Genomic DNA, 16,252 nt, shown 5'->3' on the forward strand with positions numbered 1-16,252 from the left:
CTCCCTTTAGAGAGCTTGGAATCAAGCTGAACCGAAAAAAGAATCTCAGTTTTAGGAGATCATCCTTCTTAACCATCCTCCTATTCACGTGGAGTCTCTAGGTCAGAAATCACTGAGATATTAACTTGTGCATTGAAATGCAGACTTCGTTTCCTCCTCCATGATTGCCATTTATCTTAAGTTGTTTGGAAAAGGATGTACACATGTAAAGTACAATTTACATGACAAAAGAAAACAGGTAATAACTATAGAAACAAAAGCTTAGACATAATGAAACATCTATTTTCATCTGTATGAACTGCTTTAAAGTGAACTTAAATTCACTGAATAAATCAGGTAATCATAAAAATTCTCAAGCTTTAGGAACAGTTCCTATTTTCAACATCATTTGTTGAAAGCAAAATAAAAACTCTTATTTAAACAAGAGCGCCACATAGCGTTATAAATAGAGATACGAAACAAAAACTAGGCAAGCTCTCTCCAACCTTTTCAAACCTGGGCAAAGGAAAAAAACATTGACATTATTACACTCAATACAAGTCTCCCCAAAATGTATTTTTTTTTTTTGATAAAAGGAATCAAAGAAAATAGTGTAGCATTCACCATAAAGAAGTTTTATTTCTTAATTCATTCTACAGCCTGCATATCAACTAGTAAAAACTTGATTCCAAGTAAAGCAAAATAGCAAAGAATTCAAAAGCATTCAAGCAACTTGCACCACTTAGTTTTCTTCTAAACATATAGAAGAAACATTATTTGTAGTTGTAAAGAGCAGATGATCAGTATTTGAAGACTTCATTTAACAATTCAAAACAATAAACTTCTATCTTTCCACTCACTAGGGAGTATTTGCCTATCTAGAAGAATCCAAGCAGAAATATACTACTGTTGATTTGTCACCACAAGTTTAATCTGAGTCTGAAAGAACATCAAAACCTTCTTGATCTCTTCTCATGAAGTTCTCTTCAGTGGGATTCCTTTATGAAGAAAAGGGAAATCTTCCTCCAAAAAATATTAAGTTATCAATAAAGAGAAGATATGTACAGCAGCCAGTAGTGCCTCTAGAACCAAAATTCCTGCTACCTGCCTTTTGTTACCAAACTCTTGCATAGCTTATTTTTTAAAGAATATAATAGGAATGTAGGGATAGTCACTAGAATGTAATCATACATTGCTTCCTTTTACTAGTCATGCAGGGGGCACACAAAATTAACAAGTCTTTAAATCAAAGATGTTAGAATATGCTACAGAGGCCTCACACAAACTACACAATATTGCTAGTACCAGGAAAGAAAAAGTTATCCAAAGAGCAACTAAAAAAAATCTGCCAGCTCTATAGCTCTTGGGAGAGAGCTATTCTACGTTAGAGAAACATGTTAATATTCCAACATTCAATTTCAGTACGAGTTTCTCCAGGAAGGATTTAAATAGTTTTAATTTATAAAATAAGCACCTACTATGAAAACAGACAATCCATTTTGCTGCTAGGCAAAACTGTTCTTTTCTAGTTTCTATTTGATAGTGTTTTCACTTTACTAAAAAAGCTTTTATTAAGATACCTACATTCACGTTTTAAAAACCCTGTGATCACTTTCACATGAGAGTGAAGCAACATAGCACAGCTATCATATTACAGAAATAATTTGGCATTGACTTAATTTAAAAAGCCAATCACACCTAAGCTTAGAGATTCTTTTATAAACTTATAGTATACAAAATCCCTCAAAATTTTAGTATTAAATAGACCTGTGATTCCCAGGTTTCTGAGATCAAAAAGATCAAAAAATGCACAAGGAAGTGCTTGTTGCCCTTCAGCCTGTGTTTTGCCATATTTCTTCATGGTCTTCCACTTCTCAATCTGAGATTGACTTCTCCAGTTGGGAGGAAAGGGACCGTCCAACTTACGCTCACCTTCCAGTCTACTGCTGCTGCTGACAGGGGGATTAATCTCAGCTATATATGTGCTCTTATGGCTAAGGAAATTTCTTGAGCAGCCAAGATAACTTACTACAAACTTGTAGCTTTCTGAATGTTTTGTCACTGCAGACCGCATTGTGGATTTCAGAAGAGGCCAAACTAGACTGCGTTAGTAAATGGAGAGAACTACTTCCTGACCCATATGAGTGTTTCAACCCTGTCTGTCAGGTAGTAGAGAGCTCTTGCTAAAAGAGTCGATATCAAGATATGCTCCAATATTTGCTGTTCTAGTACTCCAACACCTTTATTCTTAGCTAGGTTAATAGCCCTAGGCTAGAAGTATACTTTGAATTGTTACAAGAAATGTGTCATGCAGTTCAGTGCTTTGTGAAGGGTTAACTTCTGAGATTCTGTTCTAGAGTGATCCTCCATATCTAAGTAAACCATGAACCAAAGAATTTAAGAATAATCTCTTTCCATGACCCTTACCTAGTTCATATCATTCAGATAAATCTGTTATTGACTAAAAAATGCTCTCCCTTATCCACATAGAGACAAGTCAGTCTCCTAGGTACAACAGCTCAAAGGACTCATTTAACATTAACAGAAGCTGTGTTTTCTTGAAGTCAGGTCAACTCCAAATCTCCATTTCACTCAACAGTGCAAACACAAGAGTAACATTATCCAACAAATATTTTCATTTCAATTTAAGAATCAAGTAGCATAAACCCATCTTATTCATACAGAACAGTAATTCAGAAGCCACAACTGGCCAAGACTATAAACAAATACATGCATATACTGATAGGTTCTTCCTGTTTGAGTGTTATATAAGCACAACTGGTTTTAATGCATTTGTATTGCCAACATACTTTCTCTTTATGGTTTAGAAGCACTGAGGGGAACAAAACAATATTTTGAGTGACTTAAATGGTGTTTTAACTACAGGACTGAAGTTCCCAAACCCGTATGCACATGTGTACTGCTCTTAGAGCAGAGAACGATTTTTGCATTTAACTGCAAAGATAAAGAATGCATTAACCTGCATTTGTGACAGTTTTCTTCAGTAAGTTTTTGTAATGGTCAACTGTCACAAGCAGGAAATTGTCACATTTCACATCAGTAGAGCACAGTAAAGTGAACAGATATGATAGATTTGGGATCACGCTTTCCAGTAACATTCCCAAAAGGTTTAGGGAACTCTAACTATCAAAACAGTGGTTTCAGTACATCTCAGCCTTCTTAGCCTATAAACTCCAATCAAGTTAGTTACTGCATTTACTAAAAATAGAAACTTAATTCCTTACTCAGGCAAAGACTCACATTAAAAATCACATCAGAAGACAGTTTTTGCAGGATTCCAGCATCCTTCTACTGATTTGAATTCAAGTTCTCCCTAACATGTGCTATTATTCTTCAATTACATCTTCAGGGATGTGTTGAGGGAAACATAATAAAGTATTCCTCACAGGTTTTTCAAGTGCACAGTACTTCACTGCAGAGTTTTCAGTTACTTATTTCATATTTGGTAGACTGCTGCCAGGAAGGCAATGAGGAATATTATATTTCCACAGACATAGATTGTTAACACAATCTGTTTAAACAGATGACCCTGCAAGGGAAAAAAAAAAGTGTGTCAGCCTTTATGTTTAAAAAAACACTTCCCATCCCATAGCAGGTATTTACAAGTGTTGCCTTACCTCTGCTTCTGCAGATGTGAGTGACTGCAATATCTGTACTCTGTCATCCTCTATCAATTCAGCTGTTAGTAGGAAGAGAAAAGCAGTTATTTACTGTTAATTGTTTTGTGTTTAGATTGTTTAAACATTAGACTCATTCATCTAGTTCTAGGAATGAAACACTAACCTAAAGTTATTTTAATCACTCCTCTACTTGCCCCCTTACACCATCTGTTAAGATACCATGCTGCTTCAATCCTGCAAATGTCTCCTCTCTGCTTTAGATACAGGTCATTTACTTGTGTACAGTGATCTCCTTTCAGTGACAGCAGCCAGCAAGATTAAGAATTTCCAATGAAGTTACTATCAGTCTTAGACATACTGGAGCCATAATTTCACTTTTGTTCCCTTGTTCACTCAAAATTGCAAGCATTTGTGGTTACATTTCAGATCATTTTGCTCATACAATATATCCATTCATACCAGTAAATTATGACAACAAAAAGAAGACTAAACCTGTGTGAATTAATCTGTGCTAGTCCTACCCCACCTGGGATCAGGACCACAGCAAGAGGTGATAGATTCTGGGAAAACACCTGCACATTTCAGTCTGCCCTATGAACTGTGATTTGAGAAATAAGAGGCTACCACTTGAGACAGCACAAAAACAATTTTTCTGTAACACATTAGTCTCAAAAACTGTTTTATTCCCATATCAATTTATAAAGAAGATATCACACCATTACTTGACAGTTACTCCCTTCAGCTTCTAAGTTAGGAGCCAAAACACACCTCCACAAATTCGATTCACTTTTTTTTTTTGTCACAAATCTCACCAAGCAAGGTAAAAACAAGAGATTGGTTGGGCTTGTACCTTTCCGTATGAGACAGTAGCTGTGTATTTCAAGAAGAACATCAATACCAACATGCCAAGCTACAAAACCAATCATTGTATAGGTGTCCCATGGGTCTGGTAGGTCAAGTGCTGGTAGATCCATTCCCAAGAACATAGTCACCACTAGTCCGCAAAAATGAGATAGAGACATTCAGTACTGCATCAGTGCAATTAAAACAACTTTCTCACCTTTGGAAACAGATTTCCCACAGACTGCCTACAGTTGCTTGGGGAGTGAGGTTAAAGGAATCCTTGCAGCTAAAAAGCTTTTGCTGGGCAGGGTGGGTGTGGAAACAGGGAAGGAAGGAGAAGGCCAGGATGCCAAAGTAGTTTTCATTCTGCTCAGTGCCCTATGCAGTCACACAATCACTAGCATGTGTGACGACCAACAAAACCAAAGTCACCCGAACTTGTGTTTAAGCTGCCTGTGGAACCTTATGGAAATAGAATGAAGACCCAATTATGGTTATTTAAGTCAATAGTGAATTATTGAGCTATGTTACAATAAGAACACTATCCTCAAAAAATTCAAAGAGGAAAAGAGGACTCAAGATAAAAAACAGTGCCTCGCTATAAAGATCCTTAACATTTGTCTGAAGTATCTTTGGTATTAGATACCTTTAAGGTTGCAGCTGATGGCAACTTAAAAACTCATGCAGAAGATTGCCAACAAAAAGGTGGAAGGAAAAAGCATCTCTAGAGTTTATGTGAAGAGGCGGAAACCATGAGGTAAAAAGTAAGACAACATATTCTGAACCTACCTTAAACAGGGCTGAGCAAGTGAAACATGTTAAAAAAGGATTTAACTATCACCTGTGGTTTAATTTTATTTCAGAGTTGAAATGGCACAGAAGATCCCACGTGCTAAGAGTCAATACCTAGACGTCCAGATGCTTTAGATGAGCAATAGTCCAGATAATTAACGAAAGTTCCTTCAAATCATTTAAAAGGGAGTTACAACTTACTCTTACTCACCAGCTAGTATTCTAGCTGTTGTACCAGTACTCCAGTGAAACCAGTTAAACAATTGCCGCCTACAAAAATGAAGAAAAGCATTATGTTGTTTGGGAAAGTAATTTAAAATAAAAATCAAAGAATATTAAAAAATATTTTAAGCAGTAACAATGAAGTGAAAACATTACATTCTGTAACTGAGTGAGCTGAGTACCTTGGTGCATGAGGAGATGGTCTGAAACCTGCCATAAGTGGTTGAAAGATTGTGAGAGCCATCACAGTACAGCCGAGATAGGGATGAAAACCTGCTTGCTAAACATGAGACATTTTTTGTTGAGTATTATATCTATGTAAAGTTACAGGAAAAAACAAATGTTAATTTCATTTAAGCTTATAAAAGTTACGGTGGTGGAAAAGTAATGTGTTTAGCCTGGCAGAGATGACAGGACAGAACAAGCTGCTCTGCAGATGGATGGAGATGGTTCTCCCAGGAAGAAGAAAGACACTGATTAGTCCGCCCAGGATTTGCCCCACCTTTATGCTGCATTGAGAAATTCTTCCATGTAAACAGCAGACAGCATTAGCTTTAAAGTCTCCTTTAGCTACAGTTGTAAAAGAGACAACATTCTTCTGTGTTGCTAGAATTTGAAGTTTGCCTTCTCAATAACTTTTGCAACAATTCCCTTGACAACAGTTGTAACATTAGAATCAATGGACTTACTTCTCATTTATTTAGTCCTATTTTTACAATGAAGTTAAAAACAAACCACACACTTACTTTGCTCCAACCTCCTCGGTATATAAAAGGCAAAACAAAAGATATGCTTGTAAGCATGACGGTGGTCAGCATAAGCATACGATGCACCTAGAAAATTGAAGTCTGCTTTTAGAAACTATGGCTTTCTTAATACACTATTAAAATACATCTAATGATCTGCAGATAAGGATGTTCTTAGCTGCCTCTTTGGACTTTGCTTTTATTATTCGAGTCTGAATTTCCAATTTGCAGTTATTCCATTCTAAGACTAAAAAAAGAAAACCACACCAAGTTTGATCTCTTATTTCTTGAATCTAGTAGATTTAAGTTTTGCTAATAGAAATAGAACATACAGCTAGGGGGAGATTTTGCCCACCTGAAACCACATCTCCTTTCCAAACAGGAATGAATGAGACCAGACAGGTTTGAAGAATCGTGCAACAATGACACCAATACTAACTGCCGTAATCCAAGCAACAAACATTAGTGCTCCTTAAAAAAAAAAAAACACAAGTTAAACATAGGTCATTTAGCTGTATGCTAATACTGCTTCAAAGACCATATAATATTTTAGCCTATGTGTATACCATCAGAATTTACTGGTGATAAGTTTTTAATCACCTGGTTTAGACTACAATTTCATAACATTTATCTTGCTAGAGGTCAGAATCATCCATAAGAAGGATGATTAGACAACACCCTCAGCATGACAGAGCAACTCTAGCTACTTTGCCTTTCACATACATCCCTACATACAGTGAGAGATACTGTCTTGTTAGCAATTCATACGAGAAAGAATGAGGGGTGACCTTTATTACAGGCTTTCATCAACAGGATGAATGATAGTTCTCTTATGCGCCTAGTTTACAGGCCGGTACTAGGAGAGAAAATTCACTTCAACAGCTCTGGACAATCAGTTGAAGGGTTTCTTATTTCAGATAGATCTAGACCAACAATGCAATGAAAATAAGTGAAACCAGAGAGAAAGGTGCAAAGAGAAACAAGTTCTAAGTAAAATTTAAGAGGAAAGGCAAACACAGATTCATTTTCCTAGGTAAAGAGAATCTTATAACTGTTTTGAAATGGAAAATTATTAATAGCTTAACTGTTTTGACAATCTCAAATCTTGCTACCCAACAGTAAAAATAAAGTGAATGACAAGAAGAAGAAATACATACTCAGCAATAGTGAGAAAAACTCAGTCTCAGCTAATTTTGAACTGGCAGTCAAAGCTAAGAGGTGCAACTTACCATGAGCCTTGATGAGTCTTGGGGACCGGGAACCTCCAATATCCTGAGGAACACCTGTGACATTGTACATTCCATTGGTAATTAGAGGCTGACGACGATGTTTGTATATTGGCCCACCTAAACAGTGACAAAGTAGTTTATTTAAAGCAGATGCGAGTCACACTTGTAAAGTGAGCCTATTCCTTATTCACGAATGTAAACCCTGTTACAACTATGGAACGTAATTATACAAAACCTCTAATGTGCAATATGGTAGGAACTTAACTTGTGAATTAAAACTTGAAGGTCATCTAAATTGTGTTGCATACTTAATATACAAGAACTTATTCAACCCTCTACAGAGAAGAGCATTCTCCACTACACACAAAATGGGAAGAATAATTTCCATTGATGCTATACTCCATTTTTTAAGAGGTATGGCTAGATCTTAAGAAGCTAACAGTTCTTAGCATCAAGTGCACATGCAACACAAGTATAAGTCGTGTTTAACTTTGAAAATCAGAGCCATGACCCAGATAGCCAGTAAAGACGACTGGACTAAATGCCTCTCTCAAATTTGGAAACTTGTGTCCTTAGTTCACATGCTACTTCTCAGCTAAGCTGTATCTTATGTTACAGTAACTCATTTAGAGCTGTTCAAAGAACAGCAACCAGGCAAGTCAAGTTTACCTTCACTAGCTTCCCCATCTGCCAGAAAGATATAATAACTGGCATCTAGATTAAACCTCTCTTTATATGCTGCAAGACGAATACTCCTTCTAAAAGAACACTGAAGAACACCATCGACAAGCCTCCATGACACATCTTCAAGTGCATTCTGTGAAACAGAAGATTTAATACTTAGTCTTTCCGGAAAAATAGGATTCGTTATTGCTTTTAAGGCTACTATTTGGGCTAATTTCAAATTAGCAAACACAAGCAGCATCCTATATCTCAGGTAACGAGATAAAACATTTCTTATGCTAATGCAGCCAAGAGGTCGTTTTCTCCCCTGCAATTCAGATGACCACAGTACAATAGCAGAACATAAAATATAAAAAAGTTCAGTTGGAAGGGACCTACAAAGACAGAGTTCAGCTGCCTGACCACTTCAGGGCTAACCAAAACTTAAAGCACGTTAGGGGCGTTATCCAAATGCTGCTTGAACATTGACAGGCATCAACTATCTCACTAGGAAGCCTGTTCCAATGTTTGGTCACCCCTACAGTAAAGAATTTTCCTAACACCTAGTCTGACCCTAGGGGCCGATCATCACATTTTGGGTCAACTGCTTTCAAGATATACATTTATAGTAGATAAATGAACAGTCTTCTCCCATAGACCTGTTTAGCTCTACAAAAACAGCTGGAAGATAAGAATTCAGCACAACCATAAGGAAGCAGGTATAAAGGTAAGAACAGCAATCTAACAACGATGTACTGTAGAGATCCTGACTTGCTGCTCTTCTGTATTAAAGGCCCTAGTCAAGCAGATACTTCCAGCTTATGTCAAGACTTTTTTTTGTGATACCTTTTGCTGTACTAGTACATCAAAAGGGATTTGGAGAGTAATTGGTTTAAAATTAACCCCGTGCAAGTGACTCTTGTCGCTTGCAAAGAAATGACACAGCAATGATCTGAGGAAAGAAGAGTCTTGCATACCAACTTAGAAAGTATGTCAGTAAGTTAATGTAGCAACCTAAGGCTTAGATTTATTACTACAAGTTTTTAAAATTCACAGTGATAACCCCCCTGCTTCCCTTCTACCCTCTAACCCAAGATAGATAGATCACAACCTCAGCCCTAGCAAAAGGGTAGGGTTGCATAAGTAATTTGCACAAAGTTCCTAAATCATATAAATTCCCACTATGACTTCCTTCCTGGTAAATGTTACCTTCAGAAGTCTAACTTTCATTTTTGAGGAGGAACCCAATCAGTCTCAACTTAAAGAACTCTAAATCCAATTGACTGTTTACATTTGCTTTGTAAAATAAAAGCACAAAGCAGTAGCGTACCTTTCATCACTTCAAACCCACATTTGTCAAATGGTTTAGGTGTTTCCATGCGTACCTCTGAATCCAACACAGGAGGTCTTCGTCCCTTCAGGTATGCAGTGCTTACACTAACATGGTGGTCCTCGTTAATACACAGATATGCATCATCATCACCCTAGAAGTTTGAGAAAAAGTTATTTCTAGACCAGTAAAGACCTATAATGACAATTTACAAAAGTCTAGCAAAAGACTCAAATCTCAAGCTGTTAAGCTGTATCCCAGCTTTCAAACACCTCAGTGGTACAGGGGAACCATGTTAAGTCAAACAGTAAGGCATATTATGATTTAACATGTTCCTCCCCCACCTCCAAAGTAACAACCATATTATCATAAGTTTCTTTATTTAAAATTTTAGTAAAACAAGAAAGAGATGGATGTTAATGGTATGAAAAACAACTTGTAACTAAAGAGTTTTAAAATAACTGTAAGTTTACAAATATACTGTTAAGAACAAATTGCTCTTGCAGTAGGAACATGAATAAAAAGCATCTTTGTGCAACACTTTATGGATTTCACATTTTCAGCATTGTCCCTTCACTTTAAAAGCAATTAGAAAAAAGAATCTTAACACTTTGTAAAGATGGGATTGAGTCACTCTCATATGAACAATGCTGAAATGCAAGTGGTTTTCAGAAAACAGCCATGCAAGTTCTGAGAGGTAGTGTTTTTTCTTCCTAGGTAACAAAGCAAAATTTATCCAACCAGGAATTTCAGTCAGCTGCTCTGCTATTACTAAGGCTGAATTCAGTGAAAACAGGTATATCCACAGGGAGATTTACTGCAGAAATCCAGTCTCAAGCTAAGACAGCAAGCCTCTCTAAAAAGCCACCTGTGCTTTCTTTCAGCACTACAGGGAAGAAATTTCTTTGTTTGGAATCTAACCCATTTCCCATATGCATGTTTCCTGAAGCATCATTGAAACTCTACCAGGATCACAAAAGTAACCAGAGAAGAAGAAATAAGACACTCACCATCCACTGGTCATAGGACAATGCAAATGACAAGTACCCTTCACTGGCGCCACTCATTTCAATAAGTACCGAACTCTTCTGCAGCTGGAAGGATAAGAAAAGGCACGAAGCACTTCCAGGATCACAGTTTGAAGGATTCCTAACGCAGAACTTCACACTTCCACAACCTGATGCATTAAACTAGAAAACAAATCAAAAATAGGTCATAAGCAATGTGATTTCCTTTTCTTTTTCCCTTTGTAATGTACTGTAGAAGAAAGTATACAAGGAACTGGAAAGAAGTACCATCTACACCCACATACCAATTTCTTAACCCATCCCTATAGTTACCAGATAGGTAGTAAGTAAAATAATAGTGAATTCTAAGGCGTACTTTTATTTAAGGTTCTAAGGTGTACTTTTATTTAAGTTGAATTTTCATGTCAAAGACAATACTGCAGAATAACCTTAAACAGTAAAAACTTGAAAGAAACTTCCTTCAGTTTAATTTTAGAGAGGTCAAAATCAACTGCAGGATGAGGGCAGGAAGAAGGGAAGAGTTTTATTTCCTTTCTAAAGCAGTAACTCCACTGACAAGCAATGAGACAAGATATGTACTAGAAGTCACAATGTTATTCTGGATCAAGTAGTGATGCTTTTGCAATCCACTGAAATGTCAAGAATCAGTAGTAGAAGTCAGTAACATAGATGTACTCGGAAGTTTTTGAACCTGCAGTTACTGAATAAGTTAGGAGTCAAGACCAGAGTAAGTCTCTTCCCAGGTGCACAAAATTTTCATCTGGACTTTAGAAGGCTGATAGAACATTTAAAACTTAACCCACATGAGGCATGGTAACGTTCAACCCGCAGAAGTTCAAGCAGCTAAACTAACACAACAGGGTAGACATCTATGTTCTTAGTCTGATATGTAAGTTACTCCTATCATCTTTCCTTTTCAATGGAAATTGAAATTTCCCATTTCCCCATTTTTCCCTGTATCAATGGGACTTATTAAATCTCATTCATCACAAACATTAGAGATGGGATTATTCAGTTTTATAATTACTTACTGGCTTTGTTAAGTAGGAAACTGAATGTGATGTTGATATAGCCTCAGATGTCACATATAAGGGTGTTGTTGGGAATGGTGCATTAGGCTGAGAAACAACAGGACCAGGAATCTTCACCCAGAAAGTCCTGTATTTCTTCACAACTGTGGCTCTTAAAAAATAATACATGCACACTTGGTCAGTACTGTATACATTACCAGTTAAATGTTACTTTAAAAAAGAGCTCCTATAGTTTCTACAACATACTTGCTAGACACCTATGTTCATGCCAGCCCCCACCATTTCTAGCATTTTGAAATAAGAAAGCATTTCAAGGGGGAAAATTAACTTTAAAGCATCCTACTACATGCCCTACTAGATATAAAACACATTCATGTCTCTAGCATAGTCCATAGCCTCAAAAGGGTGATGTTTTTACACCTTGGCTTTTACCCACTAGTTCCAAAAAAAAAAAAAAAAAAGACAGTATAATGGGAGGTTATGTGCACCATTTTGTTAGGTACAAACAAAAAAATCTTACCACTGCATACCACATACATGAGAATTAAGCAGTTAACTGGAATTACTAAAGAAACCAGTCTCAGAATTCCCTTCTACTCTCCCCTCAAAACAAAAAAACAACCAATAACCTCCAAACTTTATGTAAAGAACAAATATCTATATTAATGTAGACTCTGCAGTAAGCGTTGACTTTTGGGACCATTAGTCTAAGTATACTTTTGCTGGTCAGTATTTGTCACAGACAATTGTACATGCTTATTTTATTTGCATTTTAATGTTAAAACTAATACTGGACTTACTTACAGAAATTGTACGTGTTTTGGTGCATTTCCAGGAGCAATCCAATAAACTTTTACATAATTCTTTTTTGCTTTACTTGTGTGACTGACTGCTGAATTCTGAAAATGTACATATTAAGAGTTACACAGAGGGTATTCACTAAAGACATTTCATTTAACACATTCATTACATAGGTTGCAGCTAAATTCTGAAGAGATATTGCACTGCTATACTGCACATATTCACTGTAAGCAACTTAAAGTTGACAACTAGCTTTTCCCTAGTCAGTCATGATCCACTCAGATGAAGTCTACCACTGAAATTCATACATACTGCCAAGCAAAGCCTAGAAAGGAAAAACTAGAGATCTTTTAGTCCAGAAGACTTCAGTGACAGAAGAGATCCCTGCAGTGTTTATGCAGAAACAGCGTCATAACACTTTTTGACACTGAGAACATGAAGGAACAGTGTAATGACTGTATAAAGAGAAGTGGACCAGTATTACAGAGAACAAAAATCAGTGTTCAGGTCAGAGTTACCTGCACAAGATAAACAAATCAGGCACAACACTGAACTAAGTCCTCATCAGAGAAGGCACAAAATATAACCCCATGGCATTGCAGCACTGCATACACATTACAGCATACATTAATTGGGGCAGGTGGAAAAAACAGAGAAAAAACATCCAGGAAGATTGAGATACTTTGTCCAGATCAGTTCACATGAGCATGAAGTTCAAGCTGGTTGCTGAAACACTAGTCAGTTCAGATCTCTTGCATGTGAAGCACGATGAATTAAAATAAAATGAATATTGAGATTGTGATCTAACCTGTTACTAAGGCAGCTCCACTAACACTAATTGACACTAAGAATAATGGCCTATTCTAGTGTTTGCTTTCGGTCAATTATTGTGGAAGGTTTCCTTGCTATGAGACATTATGTCCTTAACAAGCATGACAAACTGTTACTCTCTTCTCCAAAGCAAATAGAGCATGTCTTCTTTTTAAGAAGTACAATAAGCATGTATGCAGTAGAACATATCCATTGTTCACTAATTATGACTGCTGTATACAGTAGTCAGTAGTATTCTACCACCAGGAGCATTTAAATAGTTTATAAGAATAGACAAATAAAATTGCAGTAAGCCATGCCTCTATGCTGCAAGTTATAGCAATTTCCTGGGAGACTTACTGAGCTCAAAAATTATATAGCTTTGTACTAGACTACATCTGTAATGGGGCAGAACAAACACCCCAGTGCCCGATGTCCCATTTTAAGAAACTAGATTATACCTTGGTACGGCCACATGTCAGAAGCTGAGAATGTCTCCGGTCAACTAATATAAAGTAACCAACTGCAGGGCTATCCAAGTGTTCTGCATCCCGGGCTTGTATGAAAAATCCTTCAAAATCTGGTCCAGACAGGTGAACTGCAGCAATAATGAAAATAAAAGGAAGTTGAACATTCTCCAGAGGACAAATGAAGTGCCTCAGCAATGACCACTAGAAGCTCGTTTTACAAGCACCAAGTGGTTGCTGAAGGGATGGCCTGAACAACACAACTTTTTAAATAGATCTGCTGTATCTACCCAAGTAAATACATGCTGCAACACAAAGAAACAGTAAGTTAAACTCTTCAGTTATAACTGACACAATACCTTCTATAGTGTCCCCAGGTTTAAATTCAGTCCAATTAACTGTAATGATGTGCACAGGCGAAGGTTGTGGTGAGCTACCATGACAGGGTATCATGCTCATGCAGGCTTCTCTTACTCTCCCATTTGGATATCCGTTCACAGATACATAAAAGCAAATAAGCATCCAAAAACCAGAAGCCAGGCCAGGCAGCTCCATCTGAATAAAGTATGAGAGTTACAGGGAATTAAATACCACAAACATTTACATTGCAGGTCACCATTCATTCTTAGAACATGTTGAATACTAAACTTTAGAAGCACATTGAAAACAAAAGCCTGCATGAGAAAACACCATTCCCGTCTTCAGTAGCTACAATTCGTAAGTGGTTGTGATAACTATCAGACTTTGCAAGGACTTTCACAGATTGTGTTTCGGGCCATTTATATGGTCAAGAGTATAAGTACAGATCCCTTGATCCACCAGATGGACATTTACATCATCTTTTAAAATTTCTTTTATTTACAGCTCTCCCACTCTCTTAAAAAAAAAAATCCAAGTCCCTTAAACACATCTACAGGACAGATGGATCTTAAAATATTTTAATTGATGTATAAAGATCCACAGTACTGAAAAAATACCAAGCTAACATAATTCCCACTCATTTATTCATCATAGCTCCAAACTGCGCATTATTAGGACTGCCAACATGAGTTTCCACAACTCGTGTCTATTTCTTCACTTATGACAAAGAACTCCCAGGTGACAAGTTCTCCTTTCTGCAGAGAGACTGTGGTTACCAGATGTCAGAAATAGACTTTATACATGTAAAAGAGGATTTGGTATAAAAGGTTAAACAGAAATATGTTTAAGACAAACACAGGAGTTCCTTAGAACTCCTCCTTTTGAGTATTGGACCTCCAGACAATTAGTTCAACAATATCATTGCTTGCTATAATCTCTAAGGGAACAGGAGACATGAAAAACCATGTCAGGTAGTAGGACTGACCAGCCTAATACAGTTATAAGAACCCCCCTAAATTTCAGCATTCATCATATAATAATTTATTCTGAAACAATGCTGTTTTCAAGAAAGCTGTGGTAATTCTTTTGTTGTTCTGCAGCATGCAGGGTTTACAGTTGCACCCACTATTTGCAGAAAGTCTTAGCCAACAAGAAAAAGCATTTGTATGTCCAAAGGGGCTGGGAGAACTAAGATACGATCCTTCCAATCCTTAGACAAAAAAATTATCAGCTCTAGAGGAACACGGACCAGGCAAATAAGCCTGCTTTCTGTCCATTCTGCACTAAGTGATAAGAAACACCAGGTTAAGAAGTTCCCTGATAGCACGCATGGTTGTGAAGATAAGCAAGACACAGAGATGTTTCAGACTCAACTCTGATATCTACAGGCAGTCAAATAGAAACAAGACATATCATTAGTCTTACACACTCTAAGAGTAATCATTATTAACTTTTCCAAAGTCCTCGTACATGCAGTGCTAAACATCCAAAAAATCCAGGGCAATGCTACATTCATCTTTCAATGTAAGAGCTCCTTCTCAACTTCATACCAGTAAACAAAATCTAGGGGATGGTGATCAAACATTTCAGGAACTAGAACAAGAAGATCACCACTCAAATCCTCCTCCAAACACCCAAGATAAAAATATGATAGTATCTATAACTTCCAGTTAGTCAATGTTTTCTTTTAGTTCTAGTATCCCCCCAAGCTATCACAAATCTACAGCAACGTGATTTTATTTATAAGTTAAAGTCTATAGGAAGCTAAAAACTAAGCTTCTGTACAATAGTGGTATTAAAGCAGCTTACATGTACAAGAGAAATCTTCAAAACACATTGCTGCTAGAAGAGATAATGCTACATATCACAGAAAAAAAAATAGGTTTGCATTCTAGTTTAAGTAGCAGAGGATGTGGTAGGGATTTAAAGTGAAACAAGTTCTGCAGCAGACTCACTCAACTCAAAAGCTGGCAGAAAAGAAAAAATAAGTGGAGGAAAAGGACAAAATGCCAAAACCTGAGAAAAGTACTGTACTGAAAAACAGTATTTTTTTTTCTTTAATAGGGTTAACTATAGAGGAACAATCTTCTCTATACACTTTCAAGAATCAAAGTGAGATCTTACAAAGAATAGTACCTCCCAGATTAGAATATTGCTTTAAACAACAGTTATTCAGTTTTCCCCTTTAACCTGGAAATATATTCTGGCACTCCCCATTTTCTACCTACACAGCTAAAGAGGCAGAAAGACAGGAAGCACTCAGCACACTCATAACACCAATCATTCTGCTGTTAAAGATCCTCTCTGTAT

At 36.9% G+C, this 16,252-nt stretch overlaps 1 protein-coding gene across 8 annotated transcripts in view; it reads right to left on the reverse strand.

Annotated features, from left to right (window-relative positions):
* Positions 1 to 16,252, reverse strand: part of FRRS1 (ferric chelate reductase 1) — a 146,108-nt gene that overhangs the window by 119,159 nt on the left and 10,697 nt on the right. For 7 of the 8 annotated variants that reach the window (XM_013186723.3, XM_048067194.2, XM_048067192.2 and 4 more), the window contains 15 exons: positions 13,942 to 14,137; positions 13,577 to 13,713; positions 12,309 to 12,403; positions 11,505 to 11,655; positions 10,456 to 10,635; positions 9,501 to 9,599; positions 8,122 to 8,269; positions 7,453 to 7,569; positions 6,579 to 6,694; positions 6,224 to 6,310; positions 5,660 to 5,757; positions 5,467 to 5,525; positions 4,471 to 4,614; positions 3,618 to 3,679; positions 594 to 3,529 (listed from right to left, as the gene is read on the reverse strand). In XM_013186723.3, the coding sequence (XP_013042177.3) occupies positions 3,437 to 3,529; positions 3,618 to 3,679; positions 4,471 to 4,614; positions 5,467 to 5,525; positions 5,660 to 5,757; positions 6,224 to 6,310; positions 6,579 to 6,694; positions 7,453 to 7,569; positions 8,122 to 8,269; positions 9,501 to 9,599; positions 10,456 to 10,635; positions 11,505 to 11,655; positions 12,309 to 12,403; positions 13,577 to 13,713; positions 13,942 to 14,137 (1,782 nt within the window). In that variant the 3' untranslated portion in view covers positions 594 to 3,436. Of the gene's footprint in view, positions 1 to 593; positions 3,530 to 3,617; positions 3,680 to 4,470; positions 4,615 to 5,466; positions 5,526 to 5,659; positions 5,758 to 6,223; positions 6,311 to 6,578; positions 6,695 to 7,452; positions 7,570 to 8,121; positions 8,270 to 9,500; positions 9,600 to 10,455; positions 10,636 to 11,504; positions 11,656 to 12,308; positions 12,404 to 13,576; positions 13,714 to 13,941; positions 14,138 to 16,252 lie in introns of those variants that run through there. The other variant, XR_010833402.1, reaches the window with a different exon arrangement.

The sequence above is a fragment of the Anser cygnoides genome, chromosome 8 (assembly GCF_040182565.1).
Source record: "Anser cygnoides isolate HZ-2024a breed goose chromosome 8, Taihu_goose_T2T_genome, whole genome shotgun sequence".
Classification (NCBI taxonomy): domain Eukaryota; kingdom Metazoa; phylum Chordata; class Aves; order Anseriformes; family Anatidae; genus Anser; species Anser cygnoides.